At 47.5% G+C, this 16,702-nt stretch overlaps 1 protein-coding gene across 5 annotated transcripts in view; it reads right to left on the bottom strand.

Moving 5' to 3' along the window:
• Positions 1-6,130: 6,130 nt before the first annotated feature.
• Positions 6,131-16,702, bottom strand: part of SLC45A4 (solute carrier family 45 member 4) — an 85,577-nt gene continuing 75,005 nt past the window's right edge. For all 5 annotated transcript variants that reach the window (XM_023921596.2, XM_023921591.2, XM_023921592.2 and 2 more), the window contains 5 exons: positions 15,765-15,944; positions 14,580-15,655; positions 14,381-14,480; positions 13,196-13,407; positions 6,131-12,352 (listed from right to left, as the gene is read on the bottom strand). In XM_023921596.2, the coding sequence (XP_023777364.2) occupies positions 11,990-12,352; positions 13,196-13,407; positions 14,381-14,480; positions 14,580-15,655; positions 15,765-15,944 (1,931 nt within the window). In that variant the 3' untranslated portion in view covers positions 6,131-11,989. The remainder of the gene's footprint in view (positions 12,353-13,195; positions 13,408-14,380; positions 14,481-14,579; positions 15,656-15,764; positions 15,945-16,702) is intronic.

Genomic DNA, 16,702 nt, shown 5'->3' with positions numbered 1-16,702 from the left:
CCACTCCCCAGGATGGGAGATACTCCAGCTGCTGCAAAGCCTGGAGAATGCAGGGACTGGCCCCACTTGGGCAGACTGGGCTGGGGGAGGGATGATACTGGTTTGTTGGTCCAAACTGGGATGTAGAGGCAGTGCTGGAGCAGCTACTCTCCAAGCTGTTCTGAACTACTCCAAGGCCAGTTTGGGTTATTCTGTAATGAGCAACAGCTCCAGGAATGGCCCAGCTCTATTGTCCTCACCCCCACCACAGCATGCTCCAGCCAGCCCAGGCCCACCACCCCGCTGCCAGCCTAAGCAGGGATCTGCTTCTCTTGGACAAGAATCACTGAGTCCCACTCCCAGGGCTAGGGATGGGTCACATCCCCTGAGCAGAGAAGGGAGATCCTAAAGGAACAACAGCATCCAAGAGGTTTCTGCTTTTTGTCCCTCTCCAGGCCTCATCCTGCCATGGTGCTGGAAGGGATCAAGAAGGCTTCCCCTGCTCCTACCCTTGGCACAGGGATGTAAGATAATTCCTGGCAATTAATCTTCCCCTCACTTTGGGCTCTCCAGGTATTGTCCCTCAAGGTGAGGATAAGCCCAAGACTCTGTTGGGCAGAGAGGGGGCAGACTGGGAGGCTCTTGCCCTCATTATTTGCTCGCATACTTCATAATAGCTACTAGAAAGTAACTCAGCTCTATCCCACCCAAACGCAACACAGACCCTCTCTGGGTGTCCTGGCTCCTGCAGCAGTGGGGGAGGACACTGTTTTCCACTCTACAGGTGAAAAAGTGACTGCCTAGGCTGGGCCTGATGTAGAATTTACTGTTTTATGTTTTCACTTCTTCCTTAAACTCATGTACAAGGAAAAGTATGTGGATGAGCTTTGTTCACCAAAATGGGAATTACCTCAATTGCCAGAGTGCTCACTTAGGATGTGAGAGGTACTAGCATTGATGGCTGCATTCCCTTGCATTGGATAATGTCCTAGTGTGAAAACCCCAAAGTGGGTAGCACTGTTGAGTTGCTGGAGCGTAGGAGTGTTCTGCGAGCAAATGTGGCCAGGCTGGATGGATGGTGTGAGGCCATCAGGATGAGGTTCACGAAGAGCAAGGTCTGGGTCCTGCCCTTGTATCCCAAGAAGCCCCTGCAGTGCCCCAGGCTGGGGGCAGATAGATGGAAAGCTGCCCAGCAGGAAGGGCTCTGGGGGCGCTGGCCGACAGTGGCTGAACATGAGCCACGTGTGCCCAGGTGGGTAAAGGGGGCCGGTGACCTCCTGGCCTTCTGTGTCAGCAGCAGCGTGGCCAGCAGGACCAGGGCAGTGATTGTCCCTCTGTACTGGGCTATGGGGAGGCCACACCTGGAGTGCTGTGTGCAGGTGTGTGCCCCTGGTAAAGTGTGGTCAGTGAGAGATGCCTGTGTGTGAATGAAGGTGCCAAAGAGACCATCTACCAACATTAACAACGGGGATTTTATTTAACAAGAAATGTGGGGTAGAGGGATAGGGATGGGAAAAGGGAGAGGGAGAAGGGGAGAAGGGGTAAAGTTGGGGTGGGGTGCCAATGCCACCCGGACCTGCCACTGGGAGCCGATCAGGGGGAGCCGGCATCTCAGGGCCTCCTCCTGGTTCTGGCTCTGGGCTCAGTCCTCTCGCTGCCCCCGGAGGCAGCTGAAGGAGAAGAGCCGGCGCAGAGCCCGCCGGGCCGTCTTGGCGATGGAGCGCCATGGCCGTGGGGCCGGGGGCTGCGGGACGGCTGCGCTGCCGGCGGGGCAAGCAGGAGCGCTGCGTGCCAGGGGCTGGGCAGGCAGCGGGCAAGCCCCTGCCGGCTCCCCAGCCCTGCGGGGCTCTGCCTGGGGAGGGGCGGCCTGGGCACAGCCAGCCTCAAGCCATGCTGCGTCGGCCTCGTCCACGGCAGCCGAGGCACACACTGCAGCCGTGTTTGCCTCTTCGGGCAGTGCCGTGGGGAGAGGCTCGCTGACATCGCCCTCATCGCTGCCATCGCTGTCCGCAGTAGAAGTTGCTGGCTCTTCCTCTTCTTGCGGTGGCAGATCCAGTGCGCTCTCTGGCTCATTGTCACTCTCTCCTGCTGCTCCTCTTTCTTCCTCCCACTTTTCCAGGAGCTCGTTTAGAAGAGCATCGCAGGGCAGTGACTCGCCAGAGCTGGAGCACAGCTGTTCCAAGAGGTCAGGAGCTGCTGTCTCTGCCTTGTTTTCTGCCCGTCCTCCCGAGTCTGTGGTCACGCCCGAAGTGCCGTGGGGCACCTGGGAGCCTGCAGCGAGTTCCGGGGTGACCCTTGACTCATCCCTGAGGACACATCTACCTTTGCCTTGCGGTGGCAGAAACAAGGCTCTCTCTGACTCGCTGTCCCTCGCTCTTGCTGCTTCTCTGTCATGGAGCTCTTCTTGCTCCCAGTCTTCCAGGAGCTCCTTGACAACAGCGTCACAGGACAGCGAGTCGTCAGAGACAGGGTCCAGCTCAGCCAGCAACTGGTCCAGAGACACCAGCTCAGAGGACTTTGGTGTCTCTCCTGCAGCGTCTTTGGTCACGCTGCAAGTGCTGTGAGGCACCGCGGGGCCTGCAGCTGGCTCCAGAGTGGGGCTTGGTGGATCCTTGAGGATGCACCTGGGCGTCGTGGGGCTTTCTTTGTCGTGCAGGGGGGAGAAGCTGCATCCAAACAACAGCTCATCCACCTCCTGCAACGTTTTATCCGCACGACGCAGCAAAGCCTCATCATCCTCTAGGCACAGCTGCTTGTCACGCACACTCTGCCCAGTGGGCCGACGCATTCCCTCCCCTCCTTGGCGTCCACTTAACCACTTTGTGGTTCTCCGAGTGGACGCAATGGGCTTGTTCTCCCTCAGATGTGGGCCCAGCTCCCTGAAAACGTCACTGCAGACGCTGCTGCTGGGCCCTCCCATCAGCTTGAGGAGCACCTCTCTCTCAGAGTGCTCCAGCTGTTTCCAAACCGGCAGGGTCTCAATGCCGAGCGGGTCCCCACGCCCAGGTTGAATGGGTGGCAGGTGATGGTCCTGCCTTCCCGCTGACCCATGCCGCTTGTACAGCAGGGGCTGCCACTCACGGGGCTGGCCGCGAGCATTCGCCTGCTGCTGCCTAGACATCTTCTGTGTGCTCTGCCAGACACTGGCCACAAGCACACCGAGTAGCTGCTGCCTTCGGAGAAGCTGCTGCCTCCAGTGAAGCTGCTGTCTCCTCAGAGAGCTGCTGTCCCGAGAGTGGCGACTGTCGGTATTTATACCCCCCATGGTCATGACGCTGACCTGTGTCACAATGGCCTCTGCACGTGATGTCACCGCGGGTCACAAAGGCCTGGTGGGCAAGGCCACGCCCTGTCCCTGAGGCCTGGTGGTTTCCATGAAGCCAAGCCTGGTCACAAAGGACTTTTTAGGCCTTTTCCTTTTGACTTTGCCTTTGCTTGTTCTGGTCCCAATGACCTACAGCTCTGTGTTGTCCCACCTTGTGTGTTTCTCCCCTAAACATCCCCAAAGAAGCCCTGTGCCATGCTGAAGTGTTTTACCCACCCAGCCCACCCTGTGTCCCGGCCCTGAACCCAGGCAGAATGATCATCAGCAAGCAAAAATCTGTTTGAATTTAATCTGGCCACTACTGTAAAAGACAATAAAAAGTCTTTGTTAGAAGAGATTAGGAACACAGAAGCACTAAGTAAAATCTCCCTTCTTTAACAATGCAGGGGTGAGGGGAAAATGGTCACAAGGGATGAGGAAAAGGCTGAGGTACAGAATGCCTTGTTTGCCTCAGCTTTCAGGAGTCAGATGGGTTATGTGGAGGACAAGCAGTCCCCTGAGCTGGCACACAGGGACGGGGAGCAGACCTGACCCCCTGCAATCCTGGTGGAAGTCGTTGGTGACCTGCAGAGCCGCTGGGTCCCTGACAAGTCTATGGGGCCCAGAGTCCCCCAGGGGTGCTGAGGGAGCCCATGGAAGAGCTTGCCAAGCAGCTCTCCCATCCTTTATTGTCATCATTCCTGGCCAGTCGGGGAGGTCCCAGGTGACTGGAGGTGCCAATGGGACACCCAGGCCCAAGAAGGGCTGCAGGGAGGATGTGAGGAACTGCAGGCCTGTCAGCCTGACCTCGGGGCCTGGCGTGGTTCTGGAGCAGATCATCGTGAGGGGGATCACACGGCCCAGAGAGGACAACTGAGGGATCAGGCCCAGCCAATGTGGGTTTAGGAAAGGCAGGTCTAGTGTGAGCAACCTGATGTCCTTTGGGCTGAGGGTGACATGCCTCAACGCTGAGGGAAAAGCTGTGGATGGAGTCTCCCTGGACTTCAGGCAAGCCTTTGATTCTGTATCCCACAGCACAGTCCTGGAAAAGCCAACAGCCCAGGGCTTGGGCAGGGGCACTCCTTGCTGGCTTAGGAACTGGATGGCCATGTCCAGAGAGTGGTGGGGAATGGTGCCGTATCCAGTTGGTGTCTGGTGACGAGCAGTGTCCCCTGTGGCCAGTCCTGTTCAGTGTCTGTCCTGCTGGTGTGGCCAAGGGCATTGAGGGTACCCTCAGTAGTAAATTTGTGATGACAACAAGGTGTGTGGGAGTGTTGAGTTGGTGGAGCGTAGGAATACTCTGCAGGGCGATGTGGCCAGGCTGGATGGATGGTGTGAGGCCATCAGGGTGAGGTTCCAGAAGAGCAAGGTCTGGGTCCTGCCTTTGTATCCCAAGAAGCCCCTGCAGTGCCCCAGGCTGGGGGCAGAGTGGCTGGAAAGCTGCCAGGCGGGAAGGGCCCTGGGGGTGCTGGCCGACAGTGGCTGAACATGAGCTGCGTGTGCCCAGGTGGGTAAGGGGGCCGGTGGCCTCCTGGCCTTCTGTGTCATCCCTAGTGTGGCCAGCAGGACCAGGGCAGTGATTGTCCCCTCTGTGCCTGGGGAGGCCACACCTCATGTAATTTTTCTAGTTTTTGGCCACTGATGACAAGAAGGACATTGAAGTGCTAAAGCGTGTCTAGGGACAAGCAATGGCACTGGGAAAGGTTCTGGGGCACAAACCTGGGGGATAGCAGCTGAGGGAGCTGTGGTGTCTCAATATGGGGAAAGGATGCTCAGGGGAGACTTTGTTACCCTCTACAACTCCCTGATAGCAAAGTGTGGCCAAGTGGTGGTTGGTCTCTTCTCCCAAGTCACAAGCACAGAATCACAGAATCAGCTAGGTTGGAAAAGATCTTGGAGATCATCAAGTCCATTCTATGAATAGGAGAAGCTGAAATAGCCTCAGTTAGCACTAGGGGAAGCTTATATTGGGTATTAAGAATAGTTTCTCTATGGAATGGTTTGTCAAGCACTGGAAAGGGCTGCCCAGGGAGCTTGTGGAGTCACCATTCCTGGAGGTGTTTAAGGAAAGACTGGATGTGGCACTCAGTGCTCTGGTCTACTTAACAAAGGTTGTGATTGGTCATAGTCTGGACTCAATCTTGGAGGTATTTTCCAGTGTAGTTGATTCTGTGATGATTCTGTGAAAAATGAACCAAACACCAGGTGGGCATTGACTTCTCAGAGTTGCTGATACTTCATACTAATGTTCTGAAGAATTTCCTTTAGGAAGAATCACAGATTAAATCTGTCAAAGAAACTAGAAATCAAATGGCACAAGTGAACTCTTCACTGCAAGTTTATCCATCAGCTGGTGCTTGTGATCTGGCTCCAGCTTTCCCCTCCTGTTCGCAATGGTCCATGAGGTTGATGAGTTTGGATGGGAACTGATTGGTTTGGGAGCTGCCTGTGGCTATTAAATCATAGACTCAGAGGTGACGGGAGACCCTCAGCTCCTCAGCCCTGATGATGTGATGAGAGGTGATGGATTCTGTGTGACAGCCACCACCCATTGTCAGAGCAGAGCCTGGAGCTGGGGACACACACCTGCCCCAGATATCCCCATTTTGCTCCACCTGTGCTCTTTCCTGGGTTACACCTGAACCCTGGCAAGTGTCAGGTGAGTTTAGAATCATCTCTGAATTGCAACACCTGCATTTTTGCCAGGCAATGTTTGGCAGTAGCATTTTTAGAAATATTCATGAAACTCTGGGGTGCAGATGAGTGTCATTTGCCTTTCACAGCTCAGGGACCAGGTGTCCCTCTGCTCACCTTCCCTAAAAACACCACAGGGACATGAGCCACCAATTTCTTACTGAAATGTTTATTAAGATCGAACTTTGGAACAACAGATTGGAACACAATGTCTCGTGGAGTAGAATATTTCTAAACTGATTTTTTTTTCTTTCTATGCATAAATGAAAAAAAATCAAGATTATACAAAAAGAACAGAAAGTGCAGAACACAGTAAAACAGTTCTCATGCAACAATTTTTTTTAACCTTTAAACAGAAAATAAGCTCAACAGTGTAGAAATAAAAATCATACATACATTATGCCATCTACGCACTCAAACATTCATCTGTGACATCACTTTTCTTTATCCCTTTTTCCTCATAAAACAACATTATGTGTTTAACACATGCTTATAAACATTGCTAAACTCAGCAAGAGCTATTATAGTGCCCCAACTTAATAAGTTGATAAAAAAGTAGTTGTCATATGGCCAGTTCACAAAGGAACTAAATATTCTTTTTTCTTTTTTTTTTTTTTTTAAATTTTTTCCCCGCTATGAGATGCCTATATGCAGCTTTCTAGTAATACGAGGCATTTAAAATAAGCTGGTCATTTGGCTACTTAAAGGGCTTAGTGTTCATGTTACATCAGGCAAAACAAATTCACAATGGGAATTGCCAATTTTTTGAGAGAAAAAGTCTGGATTTTGGGGTTATTTACTACAGTTTGGCTGTTACAGAGGACTGAGTAGGTGCACAGTAAATAAGGTGACATTGAGTTTGACTAAATGCTCCCAAATCTTCAACCCAAACTTCCAAATTTAAGAATAAATGTGCCAGAGCAGGTGAAACTGAACCATGCTCATTTTCCTTAAAATTTTAGCAGGTCACAAGGGCTTCAAAAGCCCTTTAATTACAGCAGATGCTCTCTTTTGGTGGGGGATGTATTCTTCCCTCCTGGGCACCCCTCGTTTCTTGGGGCAAGGGAAGCTGAAGTGGAAATTCAGGTGAAGTTGCTTGGGTTGAGGAACCAAATTAAATTGGTTTTCCAGGAGGTGATTTTAATTTAAGTGACAGGAAAACCTGGAACACCTTAATGAGCAAATCAGTGGGCGCAAGTGTCATGAAAAGGAATTGATCCTTTTTGTTGTTTTCTAAGGCAGTTTCTGAACTCTGCTGAGACTCAAATTCAAACCCCAGTTGGTGTTTGAGCTGCTGCAGCTCCTTTGGATGCAACATGACAAAGAGAAAACTTTGGGTAGCTCCACTTTTTCCAAATGACCATTTTGTGATGTGCTTTACAAACGTTCAGCTTTGTCACTTAAGGAAAGAAAACAGCTAAAGGACTCTCTGGAACCATAAAGTTTCTGCAAAGAAAAATAAAATTTGGTATTTTTTCCACACAGTCATCAACAACATTTCTGTGCAACATTTGGTGTCCATTACATTTATTTGGCCTATTCAAAGGAAACGAGGACAAAACAGCTGCAAAGAAAACCAACTTCTCTTTCACGACAGACACTTCAGATGCTGAAGCTGCTACATGTGCTTGGAATATCATGCAGGAGTTCATTTGTTCATTTAAGGATACATATTTATAGCTGAGCTTGTCTCACATCAGACTAGGATGAGGGAAACCTGGAAGAACTCAGTTGAAAACATTGTGGAGTCCAGGGACAGCAACACACAATCCCCAAAGGTATTTTGGCCCAAGCAGTGTGTCTGGAAATGTACAAACACAAAGGTACACACACACACACACACACACACACACACACACACACACACACACATCCCTAAAAACCCCCAAATCTCAGCACCTACCTCCTGAGCTTCTCCTGCCCAGATGTCCCAGCTCTCCCAGGAACAAAGTGTGACTTTCTCTACCTTTGCTCATAGATGTGACCTCAACCTCCATGGTTGTGAGACCTGGCAGCCAGCAAAATCCTGCTTTTTATGGTGGATTCTGGAGGAAGCCAAGCTCACCCTGGACCAAGGGCAGGGGACATGTTCCTAATGATGGAACTGAGGTTTGAACGAGGTACCTTGCTAAATGCACCATGGTTGCTGCTCTCATTGCAAGTGCTGGGGGGTTCAGTTCTTGCTGGGAGAGGGATAAGAAAGACTCGGTCCTTGTCTATGAGGAAAACCTCACGCAGCCTGTTCCATCCTGGTGTCTGAGTGCCAGCATTGGCAACAGCAAAAAAATCAGGAGGGTACATTTGCAGCCACCTCCTTTCCAGACTGATGTGCTGGGAATATTTCAGAGCCTAGAAAAAGGCTCCAGATGAAAGAGGAAAAGGACATTGTGTGTTTCAAGAGCACAAACCTCTCTTGGATTTACTGGCACCCTCCCTCATGATTATGAACAACCCCTATCTTTCCACAACTGTTCACAGCCAGCAAACTGCCAGATTTGTGTTATTAAAAGGCTATTTAGGCAATAAATCTCTATGAAAGTCATCAAATCAGCAGGAAGAGAAACATTCTTAAGAAATTATTGCTTCTGGAATCTGAAATTGCTGTCCACAAACAGCACAGATATCACTGGACTCTTGGAATAACCCAACAGGGCCAAATCCACACTTGGCCTTTCTGAGGGGTGAAAGTTAAAGCTTCTCTGCTCTCACATGAAACATCTCAAGATGTGCAGCTGATTGACCACAGCCCTCAAGGGTTTGAGCACCAGCAGTGCCTTGTGTCACACATCACTGCAGCAGAACGTGTTAAAATTGTTTATAGTACTGAACAACACAGAATTGAACCACTAAACCTTAGTCCTACTACACTGAAGGTCCAATGGGATGACTTCAACTAGACAGGAATACAAACAAAAAAAAAAAGGTGTTTGTTGTCACCAGGAATAACAAAAAAAAGCCATTTCAAACTTCTCTTTCCACAAGCTCTGCAACAAACACATAAAACTGTACTACTTTATCTTTAATTGTGGCAAAAAGTTTAATCATTTCTGTATCAAAAGATAAGGTAAGGGACAGATGAAGAAATAATTCATTGCCCACTCTATCCTGAGAAGTGCTGGGGCTAGAAAGAAAACTTTCACATCCAAGGAAAAGCCCTTGGGAGACCTCAGCAGGTAAAGCCAGAGTGGAAGTTTCCCAGGCTGGCCCAAGGATAGGAAGAGATGCTTTGGCTGGGGCTCCCCAAGTTAATTCTTCTGGCAACACTACAAAAACTTCAGCACATTTACAATGAATAATTATTTCCTTTGCCTTTACCAGGGAGTGAAATCAGCTTCCTGCTGTGGCAGCATGCATATTCGTGTGTTATTAGCCCCATAAACAACTCCAAACACAGATTTTAGCATCCAGTTCTTAGAAATGAAGCCATGCCAAACGCTGTCTGTGACAAAACTGGCCCTGCCCTGCCATAGCTTGAAGCCTCTGGGTTTGAAATGAAAGGTCCTTCCTCCCTCCTTGGCCTTCCCTGGCTGAGAAAGCTCCATAAACATGGGTGAGCTCACTCACAAAATGGTTTCATGTTCCCTCTGTGGGATGTGAAGTCAGAGGGAGCTTCAGCCTCTCCTCCCTCTCTGCAGCTATTTGGTCAGTCTGATGGTGCAGTGAAAGATCTTGGCTTAGAAAGTGCAATGTGGAGTAATGGAGATTTGATCCATGCTGGTCCATGGAACCCTTGGGGAAAGAGTAAGGCTGGCACCAGTCAGAAGATGCAGGTTTTTAAACTGTTGAAGAACGTTTCCTGCAGTAGAGATTAAAATAAGGAGTACTTGACAGTGGTTATTTAACCAAAAGCAGAATCTTCAAAAGGAGCTTCAAAACTAAAATATTAAAGCCACTTTAAAATGTGTAACTCAGCATGTAACTTACATGAATGCCAGTTCCAGGGTGAAACACATAATTTGTCTCTCACACATGAACATCACCAGAATATATTAATTGTAACTGAGATGGTAAAATTCATGTCAGAATTTCTCACAACTGCTTTCTTCAGTAAGATCTCACACTCTTCAGTAGTATCACTCCCCTGGCTGAACACAGTTCACAGTACATGTTCTACATAAAAAAAATATTCACCATAGGAAAAAAAAAAGACTTCCTCAAGATACTGGGAAAAACAAATACAACCCCTAAGTCCTGTGTGATTACATGTACTTCAGTGCTCTGTGATGTCACCAGGCTAAACACTGGTCACTCTTGATAGCAGAGGCCATAGGCGTTGACTGAAAGCCTTCAGAGAAACCCACGGACACCACCTTCAAATACATCCAAACATCCATTTCTCAAATACATTGACAATTCAAGTAGTTCATTAAAAATTGCTTTTCATATTGTAATATAGCTTTGTCTGAATGCCTGGATTGCAGCATGATTGACACAGGCATTTGCAAGTCTTGGAGAAGGAGGAGTTTGAGGCAGCAGGAATCTCACACCACGCTGTGTTTGCCTGTCCAGCACACGGACTGACAGCAGCCCAGGGGGCCCAAGCCAAAATGAGTCAACAGCATCACAAACATGTCTTACAAATGACAATCAGAAGTTTGTGAAACACAAGTTTTGAAAGTTGCTTTAAATGGCTGCTGGATAATGATCCAAACCTATTTTAAATCAAGTTAGCACAACTCTTTCCAGAAAAGTATCTTTGCACTGCAGCTGTGTCCTGAATCATGGAAGGGGACAATGGAGGATGTGCTGACGACATTGGTACGGCAGCTCAGAAGAGCTCTGGCCTACAATTCCTCCAACACAGGGACCGGAACAGCAACATTTGAATTTTAAGGCCTGAAAACTGTTTCTGACACAGATTTTTATACACCCAGACTAAGCAATAAAGTGACGGAGGTAGGCCTTGGGTTCTCCTTGTTGTACTGACCCCGTGCCTTTACCTTGGCTGCTGCATTCCCAGCCAGGAGGTTAAAGGATTGTAAAAAGTGCAATTAATCAGTGACTTCCTTTCCCTACAGAAGAGAATCCGCACGCCCCCTCCCGTGAAGCTGACCCCAGAGATGCCCTTTCTCCACGGCAGCTTCTTCCAGAGATGATCAGGTTTAAATGCTGAGAAAACCCCCGAGTTCACCAGCACGTGAAACTCTCAGCTAAAAATTGTCACAGCGTATTCCAACGACATTCATAAAATGCAGCACTTGTGATAAAGAAACCTGTGAGTGCTGGTCACCTCTCCCAGCTGCTGCTCCTTCCACCTAAAGCTGACATCCAGCACACAGTGTCACCCTCTCCTGACAAGCAGCAGATTTGGGAGTGGTTGTGAATAGTATGACTAAAAGAATTCATGGCAATTTCTTAGAAACCGCAGTAATTGCTTTTCTTTTTCCTTGAAAATAATTGCAAATAAAAGGATTCTGCAGTAATTGCTTTTTTCCCCTTGAAAATAATTGCAAATAAAAGGATTCTGCAGTAATTGCACTAACAAAAACATGAAGTCTAAAATTAACGTAGCTGTCAGACCAGTAATATCATGCTTGTGAAAAAATCGATTGATGTCTAAGCATTTGATTCAGTTATTATGCTAGTGAAATCTGAAATTTTCAGACAAAAAAATGGCAAGAAACTATAGGTAGAGATAGCTTCCATTTTCTGTTAGTTTAAAAACAGCCGAAAACTTAATTTTTCTAACTGCTAATTGTATACACTGTGAGTCTCATGCAGATTAATAAAACTTAGTTGAAATCTAAATGTATTCTTAATAAAAAAGTGTTCAGAAATGACGTTTCTAAGTTGTAGAGAAAGCAATTAGCGTCAGAGTGACCTGCTCAAACCTAGAGGAAGGACTACAGAATTTAATTTACATTTTTGCATGAAACTGCCTTTTCTTCTGCAAATTTTAGCTACAAGTAGTGAAGGTCCTAATTTGCTTTCCTGGAAAAAGAAAACCACAACAAAAGTTCTTGATCCTGCACCTGCACTCCTTGGAATGTGGGTGAACAAGTGTCGGTGGCCTCACACGGCTGACTCGCCCTCCGGCTCCGCCGCCGTGGCTCCTTTGCGCGTCAGCTTCAGCACCGTCGGCTTCTCCACGCCCGCACCGCTGCCCTCGGCTGTCTCTGGAGGACCCAGTCCTTTCTGCTCTTCCTTTGGCTCTTCATTGACTTCAGGGTAAATCACCAAGAAAGTCGCTGTCAAAAAACCCAGGAAGGATCCCACCGAAGCCACCATGGGGATGACTCTGACCGTGCCGACCACGTCCACCACGCCGCCGAGCGCGGAGGCCACCAGGATCTGGGAGATGTAAACCTGACACGACAGGATGGCGCAGTCAATGCCGAACCCTCGCTTCGAGTTCCCAGGGCTGTGGTGGATGTACTGCAAAAAGACAAGAAATGTGGCAGGCGGTAAAACAATGGATGAAAGCAATACTTAAACACCAGAACCTTCCTCAAATTCCTCAGCCCCATGGTCAACTTCACATCATCTTTGTGTAGCACCACTACACAACTCCAGAACAACAGCCTCCTTATCTGCTCATCAACAGCCTCCTCAGGACCCTGCAGCATGAGGCAGGTATTGACTAGGTCACTTCTAGCTCCAAGATGAGGTTTTGTAAAAACAATTTTACATGAAACATTTGGTGTTACATGAAACATTAATTTTATGATCGTAAAAAGGAATCCCCCTCTCAACTGCAATGCAGGAACTTGCAATAAATGATCCTCCTGTAATTTGTAATCCAAATGGAACAGTGGAATGACACTGTTGGGAAGTAAAATCATCCTTGTTTCCAGCAGAATTGTTTTCCTTTATGCATCCCCAAAATTACAGCTGCATTTCCAGACTCACTTCAAAATCTAAGACTGTGAAAAACCTGAGTAACACTACCATACCACATCTGAGACAGGAGTAACAACTAGATATATAGTAAATACTCCAATAATAATTTAATTTCTCTTCATCTGCCATATGCACCCAGATTGTTTTATACCTCATCATAGAAAAAAGCAATCCCTCTGAGCCAACTCAGTGCCAAAACTATCTGATTTCAGCACCAGCTCCTGCTATTTACTATCCATTCAAGCTTTGGCACACATCTCAACAAAGCAGGTTATCTTCAATAATTTGATTTAACAAATCCATTATGCCACCATGATCTTATGAGAAACATGAATATTCTGCCTTGATTCACATATATACTCTAAATATTCCATTTACCTGTTTTATCTCATGGTATTGTCCCAAAAGCGCGTAGGGGCAGTAGGAGATGCTCATGGAGACTATACCCATCGTGCTGATCATTATCATGGTGACGTACACATTGGGGAACATGGCCATCACTGCAGTGCCAAGGGAAAAACCCAGTGTGCCCAGGATGTAGATCACTTTTATGCTAAGGTCATAGTTGTCCAAGTATTTCTGCAACAAGGCTGCAGAGATGAAGAATAAAACAGGAAATCATAGAACGGTTTAGGTTGCAAGGGACCTTAAACCATCCAATTCAAACCACCCCTGCCATAAGCAGGGACACCTTCTACTATCCCAGGTTTCTCAAAGCCCTGTCCAACCTGACCCTGAACATTCCAGGAATGGGGCAACCACAGCTTCTCTGGGCAACCTGTGCCAGAGCCTCACCATCCTCACAGGGAAGAAATTTTTCCCAATATCCAATCTAAACCTACTTTTTCAGTTTGAAGCCACTTCCCCTTCAATATCAGTTTTTGGGGATTGATGTGGCAGCTCTATATCCTGTTTAGGAGGTAGATGCTCATATTTGGGCTGTCTGACCAGCACAGCCCAACCCCCATTGGGAACAGGATGTGCTCCTGCTTCAGAAAGAGCCTGTCGCCAGAGTACAGAGCTGTGCAGACATGCCTGCTATGTGCTACAAAAGACAGAATTTAAGTTTGACAAAAACTCTAAATTTCAGAGTCTATTGCAAGCCCAAATTATCTGCAGAATGACTTTCAAGAAATATATATTTATAATTTTGATTTAAAAACAGTCTTTGCAAAAACCCTCTTGCATATGTGTACATCTTCTATGAAGCATGGTTTTAGTTTTCTGAAGGCTTGTTAAATGCCACTCAATATCCTTTGATTTCATTTTGTGCTTTATGCCACTTAACCATCTGTTCATATTTCCACCTCAACATTTGGAGGAACATTTTCATATTGATTCTTAAAGAAGCCCTTCCCCTCAAGACCACAAGACATGCTTTTCCAGAATATCCTTTACCCCAAACAAGGAGGTGGATGCCAACTGAAACAACACTTTCAGGAGGGCCAGGAATTAGATGATCCTTGTGGGTCACTTCCAACTCAGAATATTCCATGATTCTACTTTTACTTTAGAAATACATGCGTGAGGTGCATTCCACTGTATGACTGCACAGTCTCTTACCTGAACAAACAGCAGCAGTAGCAGCATAAATCACCAGCCCCCAGCATCCCATCTGAACCCCAGCATTGTAGGCATGCAGCTCAGTTGAGTTTGAAGGGGCCTGCAACAGACACAGACACCAAAACCACTTTGTTATACTGAGCACATCTCAGAAATGAGGAACTCTGAGCAGGCCTGCCCATGGGAACTGCTCTCCTACCTTTGGATCGCCCTGGAAGATGACCTGTCCCATGAAATCTGTATAGAACACAGCTTCAGCAATGATGGAAAACCAAGTCAGGAGGTGGCAGACGCACAGCCTCAGCAGCTCCTTGGGCATCTTTAGCATCGACAGCCACAACAGTCTGACAGTGGTTTCGGTCTCGCCCTCTTCGCTCTCCGTGTCCCCGCTGGAGTTGGTGGTGCCGCTCTGGTTGCGGTGCCGGCAGCGCTGCCGCTGCCGTTTCTGCATGTCGTAGATGTCGTTCATGCTGCGCGAGGACTTGATCAGGACGATGGCGTTGGCCCGGCGAAAGCGGTACCGATGGGAGCCGATCTTGCCGTAGTAGGAGAAGGTGTAGGACGGCTGTCGGTAGAACATGTGCCTCCGCCGTCGCATGGAGTTGGAAGTGCTGGATTGCTTCATGCCTATTCTGGCGTGCCCGTTGAGGAACTCTTTTGGTAGGGAGCCGTTGATGTTTGGGATTTTATCTTCATTTAAACGATTATCAAGCAACATTTCCTCCTCCTTCTCGTTCTCCCTGAGGAAAGCAGACAGGTGGTTGAGTTTGGACTTCATGATCTCTTGGCTTGTGTTGTGGGGAGTGTTTGGATATGAAGCATCCTGAAAAATGGAGGGTTCGATGTCATGCAGGAAAAGCAGCTCCGATTCAATTTCCAGTGTGGCATCGGGCATGTGCAGAACTGAGTCGCTCTTGCTTCTCACAATGTTCACCTCGAGGAACTCCATATTGAGGTCATGCTCTGACTGAACCTCATCATGGAACATGGAAGCTCCATAGGGCTCTTCCTCACTAATTACATTCAGCCTGTTCAGAGGGGGGAGACTGCCACTGAATTTGGCACTGGAAAGTGTGTCTCCTTCATCATCAATCCTATCCTGCTGAGGGTTATATTGCTCTTCTTCAATGCTAAAAAGGTGGAGAGCAACGGAGACAGAGAAAATAATGGCTGCAAAGAAAAAAAGGACTTGCTCTTGAGATTTAAAAATGCTACCCAAGAAGGTCTGTGTCCAGTCCAGCCCTCCTAACATATAACCAATTGCTCCTCCAAGACCTGTGAAGAGAAAAAAGTGAGAAGTGAGTTCAGGAAAAATCAATTCAGCCACAATCTGGTCATCAATAAGACTGAACAGCTGCCAAAAACATCTCAGCTAACTCCCTACCAGCTGAAAATGCATGGATGTTCAGGGCCATGTCTTGTTCTTCACTGTCCACCACATCCAACAAGTAGGCCCGAATTGGCCCTTCGGTTGCATCAGCGCAGAAGTCCAACACCACAACCCCAAGCACTGTGAGAACAATTCCAATGGGCTGCTTGTCCGGGACATCACCAATAGCCAGACCTGGGGAGAAACGGGAGAGGTATCTGAGCATCTCATTTAAAAAGGGCAAACTCCTAAGAACAAGCTTAATACCTTAAGAGAAAGGTGGCCAACATACTCACTGCAAACATTCCTTTATGAAGCAAAATGGCAATTTCAGCTCTTTGGCACAGCATCATGGAAGGTCTAGGACAAGGATGGTTTTTATGCTCTTAAGACTGACATTTATCAAAATGTTATGTTATAAAGCATCTCTTAAACCTCTGGGAGCACTGGATATTATTTCGTATTCCTCCCATGTATTTTCCTTCAGATGCTGAAGGCTGTTTTTATAAAGACAGCCATGGTGGGAGAGGGGAGCATCCAAAATGACATATTTCATCTGTCAGATACATTCACAGGTAACTGCACTGCTGGCAGCATTCCTGACATGATGCTTAATGTATAGTAGTCACAGTACACCAGGATAAAGTGAAATTTAACCCCTTCATCTATCTTTTTGATTTTCTTAAACATTCTTATTTTCTAGATTGCTTTTTATAAGCAAAACTTTTAAGGATGAAGCAACATGGATATATTTTGCATTGCAAAAGCATCAGTCAGCTTCTGTTGACAGCATGATATGAAATGCTTTTTGTCTACAGAGTAGAAAGGCAGCATTAGCACAGAGCTGGATAATTTGTTACAAGATGAACCAGCGACAAAAGCATGAATTACTCAAATCACAGAGATTTAGAAGTTACACATGTGAGGCTGATAAAACCATTAGTGTAACCGAT

This window comes from Cyanistes caeruleus, chromosome 1, assembly GCF_971803275.1.
Source record: "Cyanistes caeruleus chromosome 1, bCyaCae1.hap1.1, whole genome shotgun sequence".
NCBI classification, from domain to species: domain Eukaryota; kingdom Metazoa; phylum Chordata; class Aves; order Passeriformes; family Paridae; genus Cyanistes; species Cyanistes caeruleus.
Note: the sequence above shows the minus strand (reverse complement) of the source record. Positions and strands in the feature narration are given on the sequence as shown.